This window comes from Nannospalax galili, unplaced genomic scaffold, assembly GCF_000622305.1.
Source record: "Nannospalax galili isolate Female #2095 unplaced genomic scaffold, S.galili_v1.0 scaffold996, whole genome shotgun sequence".
Classification (NCBI taxonomy): Eukaryota; Metazoa; Chordata; class Mammalia; order Rodentia; family Spalacidae; genus Nannospalax; species Nannospalax galili.
The window spans coordinates 2,341,365-2,349,954 of record NW_008339436.1 but is presented as its reverse complement, the minus strand read 5'-3'; the positions used below and the strand labels follow the sequence as shown (position 1 = coordinate 2,349,954).

The window sequence follows — 8,590 nt, the reverse complement described above, 5'->3', positions numbered from 1 at the left end:
TCTGTGCTTGCAAATGGCTAAGATGGCAGACTTAATATTGCCTATTTCACTGCAGTATTTTAATGAATGGATAGTATAGAAAAGGAACAGGCGGAGTGAGGAAGCGCCCAGGAATAGCGAATCACTCAGGAAGAGTAGAAACCAGTCTCTTGTAACAGGAAGTGGGGAACTATGCCGCTAGGGCCGGGGGAGAGAGGGGCACCATTATAAGGGGCAGCAGTGCAGCCAGGACCCTAGCAGAAAGCATGGAAGGAAATCCCGTTGATCTGAGATCCTCCAGGTGGGGGTCTGAGATGAGTGGTAGTCAGTGAATAGACCATCTTGTGTCCCTTAAGCTCCTGGTGTTCACAGTTAATGTGTAGACAAGAAACAAAGAAGTAAACTTAGACTAAGAAGAGGCCATCCTCAGGAAGGTCAGGGAAGGACTCTTCAAAAATGGCACATCTGAACTGTAGGCACTGTGTTGGTCACGATTCTCTGGAACAAAAGCAATTGGCTTCTACTTGACAGAAATACAACATAGATCCACTCTCAACAAATTTGTAAGTGCAGTATTGTTAACTCTAGGCATCATGATCCATAGCAGAACTCTAGGCCTGATTCATCTTGAAAAACCCAAACTTCAGAGGATGACAAGATGGCTCCACAGGTAAAGGTGGGAACTACCAAGACTGACTATCTGAGTTCAGTTTCCTGAACTGGCATGGCAGAAAAAGTGAACAGAGCCCTGCAAGTTATCCTCTGATCTCCGTACACACAGCATCATAGTACATGCATGCTTACAGACAGACAGACAGACAGACAGATGACAGATGATAGAGATGTTTTAAAACTTAAAAATTTTTAATCCTTTGACCATCACCTCCCTGAATACTCACCATTCTACTCTCTGTTTCTAGAATTTGACTCTCAGATTCCTCACATAAATGGTACCATGTATATTTGTCCTTCTGTGACTGATGTATTTTACTTAGCATAATGTCCTGTAGATTCATCACTGTTGTTCCTAATAGAAGACTTCCCTTTGTTTTTAAGCATAAATAATATTCCACCGTGTACATGTACTATGTTTTCTATGTTCCTTCAGCTATTCACACATATTGAGGCTGCTTCCATGTTTGGTTGTTGAGGTGCTGCTAAGAACACAAGATCCCAACATCTCCATAGAGCCCAGTGTCTCCCTAGAGCCCAACATCTCCATAGAGACCAGCATCTCTGTAGAGCCCAGCATCCCCATAGAGCACAGCATCTCCACAGAGCATAGCATATCCATATAGCACAGCATATCCATATAGCACAGCATCTCCATACAGCCCAGCATCTCCATAGAGCCTAACATCTCCATAGAGATCAGCATCTCTGTAGAGTCCAGCTCCTCCATAGAGCCCAGCACCTCCACAGAGCACAGCATCTCCATAGAGATTGTATCTCCCTAGAGCCTAGCATCTCTGTAGAGCTCAGCATCTCCATAGAGACCAGCATCTCTTTAGAGCTCAGCATCTCCCTAGAGCCTAGTATCTCCCCAGAGTCTAGCATCTCCAGAGACCAGCATCTCCATAGAGCACAGCATCTCCATACTGCCCAGCTGCTCCATACAGCTCAGTGTCTGTGAAGATCCTGATTTCATTGCTTTTGGTTATATACACAGAAAGATAATTATTGGATTCATAAGGTGATCCCTTTTTCATACTTTGTGGAACTTCCATAATAGTTAATGACTGTAATAATTATAAATGCTTGTAATGACTTCCATTCTTTTTGAATTCTTATTTATTTTTATTTTATGTGTATGAGTGTTTTACCATCCTTCATGTATGTAAGTGCATCATGTGCATGCAATAGCTACAGAGTTCAGGAGGGTGCCCCATCCCCTGGAACTGGAGTTACAGATGGCTGTTAACTTCCATGTGGGTGCTGGGAACTGAATCTGGCTCCTCTGCAAGAGCAATCAATGCTATCAACTGCTGAGCCGTCTCTTAAGCCCCTAACTTACATTTTAAGCAAGAGCTTTTTCCCTATATCATTTTTTCACATTTTATTCGTTTAGTTTGTGTGTATGTGTGTGGGCACCTGTGCTATGGTTTGAATGTGGAGGGCAGAGGGCAGCTAGTGAGAATCAGTTCTCTCTTTCCATTATGTGGATCCTGGAATTGAACTCATGTGGTCAAACTTGGCAATAGATAGTTTTACTTGCTGAGCCATCTGGAAGGCCCTATTTTTTCCTTTTTGTTTAATAGTCATCCTAGCATGAGGAGACATCTCATTGAGGTTTTAATTTGCACTTCCTGATGATCAGCAGTATCAAGAACCCATTGTTGTACCTGTTTGTCATCTAGATGAATTTTTTTGGAGAAATATCTATTCAATTTCTTTCTCAATTTTTTAATTGGGTTCTTTGTTTTGGGATTTTTTTTAAATTGCTTTTTATTGATTCTTTCAGAGTTTCAAAGAATGTCATTGGATCACATTCCTTCCCTCCTCTGCAGAGAGTTGAGAAACGCATTAATCTATAAGTATGACAATAAGTCATTAGAAATCCGTTTAATACTTTATCTGTTTAGCAGAATAGTTGCATTGGGCTTTCTCCCATGGCCTGTGGGCTGTCTAGAATCAGGCTCCTAGGCCTGATATCAGTGTCAGGTATGAAATCCTGACACATTTAAGGTTTATGAAGTAAACCTTAAATCCAATTAGAAAGTAGTTGGTTACTCCTATAATTTGTGCCACTATTGTACCAGTGGGCATATCTTCCAGGCCAGTAGTTGGTGTAGCTTTCAGGAGTCAGTGCTGGGTAAGGCAGATGATTAATTTTCTCTTCAGCTAGCTTGGATAGCACCTCCCAGCACTATGAAAGCTGGCCAGTAAAGATGAGGCTTTGAAGTCAGCGCCAGCTTGATTTCTCCTTGTTTGTTCTACAGCTCATATATGTAGTGTTTTCAACAATAGGGTCTCACTAAGAAATTCTGGTGGGCAATACTTTGAGGGTCTATGGAATACCTGGCCAACAGTTTCAGAAGAGGGAGTCCATTCCTGGCATTGCGCTTTTTCTCTGTTAGCCAATAGTGTCTAGTAGGGACAATGTCCCCTGTTGTAAGATAACTCTTTTTAATCTTTTTTTTTTTTTTTGGTCTTTTTGAGACAGGGTCTCCACCTGTCCTGGAACTCACTATATAGACCAGGCTGGCCTTGAACTCACAGAGATCCACCTGCCTCTGCCTCCCAAGTGCTGGGATTAAAGGCATGAGCCACCACGCCCGGCTAATCTTTTATAATGTACATATATATACTTTAAGTAGTTTCTAGTGAAAGATTTCCATAATGCTTTTTCTAAAGGCCTTTGGTGCTTTAGGTTCTTTTCTTTTTTATTTTTGGTATTGTTATATAATTCCTTATATAATTTAGATATTAATCCTTTATGATATACCTCCCGTTCCTCGGGTTGCCTTTTCACCTTGTTGATTATTTCCCCTGCTGCACAGAAGCCTTCTAGTTTAATGTAATCAGGATTGGTCATTTGGGTATTTATTGCCTGTCACCTCTCAATCATCTTTCTCTTTAGGCCTTCAGCTACTTAGATGATGCTCATCCACATTGTGCAGAATAATCTACTTTGCTCAAAGTCTACTGATTTTTATGCTAATCACATGTATGAGATACTGTCATAGCCACCTTAAGGCTGGTGTTTGACCAAAAACTATACACTTGGCTAGCCAAGTTGACACATGAAATTAATCACACAAAGGCGCCATTTGAGGCCAGCATGTAGCTCCTGGTAGACTGAATATTCTCTTCACACCATGTATTTCTTTCTTTTTCAGAGAAACAAAGGTCCCCACTTTGCTATTGTCACTTGTCAACATGAAGCTCTAATTTGTGGCAGGTGGACTTTTCTTAACTCTTGCCAGAATCTCACCCAAAGGCACCTACCTGCTGAAGGAGACAGTCTTACTAAAGCCGATAGATGATGCAGGGGAACAGGAAGTGCACAGATGGGTTCAGCGATTCCTCCAGCATTGGCAGTGTGCTGGATGATGCAGACAGGGAGGTGAGCAACCTCACGGACAGGGCATTCCGAAGCTTGTGCATCTCAGAGGACACATCCTTCCATGACTCTGATCTGGCTCTGTCTCCCGATATCACTGGCCAGGTATTTGGGACTTTTCACCAGGAAACAGTGAGCCACTCCCACAGGAAAAGTGGCATTTGGAGCCAGCTTCCATCACAAGGCACAGAGCATGCTGGCTGGGCTGCCACCTTCCAACAATTACCCAAGTATGTTCAAGGGGAGGAAAAGTACCCCAAAAGCAGTCCCCCACCGCCAGCCCAGAGGAGATTGGAGGTGCCTGTTTCTGGCCTGAGAAGCAGCAACAAACCCATTTCCAAAGTATCATCACTAATCAGATCCTTTGACAGGACTGAGAACCAACCTTGTGACAGCCGGCCTCCTCCCAGCAAGCCTCCAGTTTTCAAAACTACCCCCAAATTCGCACCTCTCCCAGATAGTAGTGTCAACTTCTGCTTCGATTCTGCCTTTTTGACTGTCAGGAGGGTGCCTGCTGAAGTCTCCACCACCCATCAGAGCAGTCACCAGCCTGGCAGGATTCAGGGAGAGCAAGAGTCTCCAAAGAACCCAGAAATGTCCAGTCACAGCTCAGGCAGCCTCCCCCAGACACCTGACCATGTGGCCAGCTCATTTGAATCAAGGTTCCCCTCCCCACCCCACAAGCCAACCAAGGCTGAGCCCGGAAGAGGCAAGGAGTGGACACCCAAGGGGACTTTTCTGCACAGTGAAAATAGCGCTTTCGAGTCATGGAACACACACCAACCGAAGCTGCTGGAGAGAAAGGACATCACCGAAGCCATCCCAGAAAGCAAAGTTCCCAGACATTATGAAGACACACCCTTGATAAAAGAGCCCTATCCTGCTGAGCACAAAGTCTCGCCTTGCCAGGGCCGGACCATCTGTACCCAGGAAGAGAACAGATCAGCACCAGGGCCCCAGTCCACGTCTAAACCCTGGGGGCTTAAGGATTCAGGAGCCCAGGTATTCCCTGTAGAGGGAAATGTTTCTGTCTCACAGCTTGACCCTCAGGCAAAGCAGAGCCAGCCCCCATGGAGGAAGCCAAAGGTTGGCAAAAGAGGGAAGGATGGTTCACAGGATGCTTTGGAAGATAAGAAACAGACCAACACAAGAGGCCCACCTCTATATTCAAAGCATAACCCTCAGGGACAACTTCCAGAAAATGATGCTCTGGACATGCCAGGGGACCCCAATGACCATTACAGTCCTCCTTTTAACATTAGTAAGCTTCTCACTCCCATCATACCCACCAAGCATGCCCTGGAGTCTTCAGATACCCAGCCGGTAGAGATCAGCCCATCCCCTCCAGCACAGCTAAACGGATACCAGGAGAAGGAGCCCAGTGAGGATCAGACTCAGGACAGCTACAAATCTAAAGTGCCCAGCCTGCTGTTCAACCTCAAGGACGTTAGGAGGTGTGTTAAGAGTACTTACAGTCCTTTGCCTCGCTTGAAAAGCTTTGATGAGAAAACCAGAGTTAAGCTTCATGGCAAGCAAGAACCTGTGAGCAATGGGGTCGTTCTTCCCAATGGGCTTGAGGAAAACCTCCCACCTGAGCTTTTGAAGGAGAGGCCAGCTGATGTTCCTAATGCTTTGCACAGCAGTACCCAGAGGGCTCCTGCTGCCAACCCCAGTGAGCCCCCTGCAGACAGTCACCCAGCCCTCGACTTACCTCCAGCTAACTCTAAAGCCCACTTCTGTGTCAACGGAGAGGCTGCAGAAAAGAGCAGCCATGAGAAGGAAGATGCCAATGGAGAGTCAGAGCTGGATCCTTCCAGCGGTGACTGGCATGCAGATTCCAGGGACTGCCTCCCCCAGAAGCACCTCTCCCTGAAACTCTGCAACAGGGAGTCAGAAACCAGACAGGCTATAGAGCAAATGAAACCTCATGAGCTAGAGAATGGGCTCTCAAGGTCAGTGTCCCAAGAGACAGGGCCCAAGCAAGAAGCAAGGCCTCAGAACCTACCCTTGAACCAGAAGTTCTCCCCAGGACCCATTTCCCCTGAGGAGGAGGACGTGTTTTACAGTGACACTCAGTCTGATTTTACTCCATGCCTCCAAACTAAGGCTAAATTCAGTACCAGCTCTTCAGATCAATCCTTTGCCTCTTTTGATGATCAGCAAAAGACATGGTTTATAGAAGGCCCTCAGGAAGGCCCTCAGGATGACAGGAAGAATGATGTGCATGCAGGTGACAATAAGAAGGACAGGAAGGAGAATGTGATGGAGAAAACCAAATCACAGTCCTGTGCCTTAAGTAACAGGCATAGGTGTGTGGAGGAACACAGACAGGAAGAATTGCTGGAAAGAGAAGCCGAAGGTTCACTGGGAGGGAGACCTAGGAAGGCATCAATAGAGGAGGCCCATTTCAGAGGCTCTAGGATGGGGGCAGATAAGGATTTAGCTTTTTCACATGCCAAAGACTCCACTCCCTCACCAGCTTCTACAAACAAGCACAGATTGTTCCCAATTAAAGATAACACCCTCAGGGCCACCCCGGTGATAAAACCTATCATTCTGCCTCTTCTGAGGACAGTGTCAGAGGATTCACTCAGTGGTGGACACAAAGAGAACGAATTACCAAAGAAAGGATGGGTTGAGGATGCTGGTGGCCTCTGTGCTCTGGAAAGCCAGGAAATGCCTGGCACCCTACCATCCAGTGCCATGCAAGGAACACACAAAAAGTGTGTGGTATATGAGGATGCAGAGGACCCAGTATACAGGGCAGCCCAGGCTGAATCCACTCAACACGCATGGAAAGGGAGTTTCTCGTCTATACCACTGGTGGGAGAGGGGGACAGGATGAACCCACCCCCAGATGCAGCTCATGAAGTTTTAACCAGTTATAGGAAGAGTGGGTCTGTGGACTCAGGGAAGCTGACTGGTACACGACACATCCCCACAATTGCTTTACCCCCAGATGACTTAGCACAGACACCCTCCCTGCCACTCTGCACCTCTTTGGAAGAGCAAGGTTTCCAGAGCCACTTTCTGTCTGCACCCAGGGCAGGACCTCAAGGAAGAAGACTGGTCCCCAGTGGGACAGCGACTTCCCCCAACCCCAGCTCCCTAGGAGACAGCAGCACATGCTCCCCTGCAGCCAGTAGCTTTTGGGATGATGCTTCCCATGCTGCTGGGGAACAGGGGCTATGCCAAGAGGCTTCTGGCTCCAGGGCCTGGGCCAGCCCGGGCCCAGCTAGGCTCACCCGGAGAGAGGACTTGACACATAGCCTCACATGGGAGGCTGACAGCTCAGATCCCCAACTAGAGCCATCTGCAGAAGATCTCAGGACCCTCTCTCCTAGAGGCACATTGTTGGACATGGTCACCAGCTCGACAAACGCTCTAGAGAAACCAGAGCCCCCTGCATTGCTGGAGAGGGCGGCAGGCAAGCCCCCTGCAGTCCCACCCAAGACAGAGAAGGCCCTGCGGCGGGCAAAGAAGCTAGCAAGCAAGAGGAGGAAGAGCGACCAGGCTCAGGAGAAGCAAGCCGAGTCCTGGGAGGGCAAGCCTTGCACCGAGGACACTCAGGGGACAGAGCAAAAGCTGGTGTCCCCTGGAGAGAAGCCCCAGTCCAGGTTCCCTGCCATCCGCTCCCTGCCCCCTCCAGTGCATCGCCACTCAGTGTCCTGTGGCTGGGAGCCCATGGGGAGACGGCCTTGGGGACCCCAGACCCTCACACCCGTGCCCCCTTACCCTGCCACTCAGAAGGTGCTCCAAGATCCCCAGTCGGGACAGTACTTTGTCTTCGATATGCCTCTCCAAGTGAAAATCAAGACCTTCTACGATCCTGAGACTGGCAAGTATGTGAAGGTCTCAGTCCCATCCTCAGAGGAGGCCTCCTCAGAGCCACCTCTGCAGGATGCCCTGGCTGCTCCCTATCTGCTATACCCTGGCTTCCGGCCAGTGCCAGTGACCTCCTTGATGCCCCTGCGCTGCTCATCCCAGCTGGCAGCCCCCACCTTTCTCAGACAAGGATCTTGCCACAGGCCCCAGAGCACCCAGGGCACTGAACTGCATGCTGCTCCTGGACCTCAGGGCCAGTCTAGCCAGGGCGCTGCTGCCCAGCATCCCTATGATCCTCCCCAGAGCCCCGAGGAGGAGGGTGCAGGAGCTCCAGGACTGAGCATCATCTCCACTGATGACCTGGAGGACTTTGCCACTGAAGGTGTTTCTTGAGAAGTGCAACTGACTGAACTCCCCACCCCTGCAAAAAAATGCTTGCAGACTCTCTCCCCCAAGAATCACATTTGCTCGTCCCCCCCGCCCCTCCACACACATGCACATTCAACTCATACTTAGCCATTTGAGAGTCCTATAGTACAAAGGAAGTGGGAATCCTTGTGAGCTTCCTAGGACCCAGACCTGTCATGTACCTTCACAGTTCTGCCCCTCTCCCCTCTTCCCTAGCCATCCCTGCTCTCCTGCTCTCCTCTGACTCTGCACTAGGGTGGATATGGCATTGGGACATCAGCTTTCCTAAGAGTGGCTGGGCTCAGGGCACCCCAC

At 48.3% G+C, this 8,590-nt stretch overlaps 1 protein-coding gene across 1 annotated transcript; it reads left to right on the top strand.

Annotated features, from left to right (window-relative positions):
• The first annotated feature begins 3,961 nt into the window (after positions 1-3,961).
• Positions 3,962-8,260, top strand: CUNH10orf71 (chromosome unknown C10orf71 homolog). Its single transcript, XM_008834117.1, has one exon. It carries the CDS (start codon positions 3,962-3,964, stop codon positions 8,258-8,260), a length of 4,299 nt encoding a protein of 1,432 aa, XP_008832339.1.
• Positions 8,261-8,590: the final 330 nt, after the last annotated feature.

What these genes read in the sequence shown, in the direction of transcription:
- CUNH10orf71 (XM_008834117.1), top strand. Translation starts at nt 3,962, where the DNA reads ATGATGCAGGGGAACAGGAAGTGCACAGATGGGTTCAGCGATTCCTCC.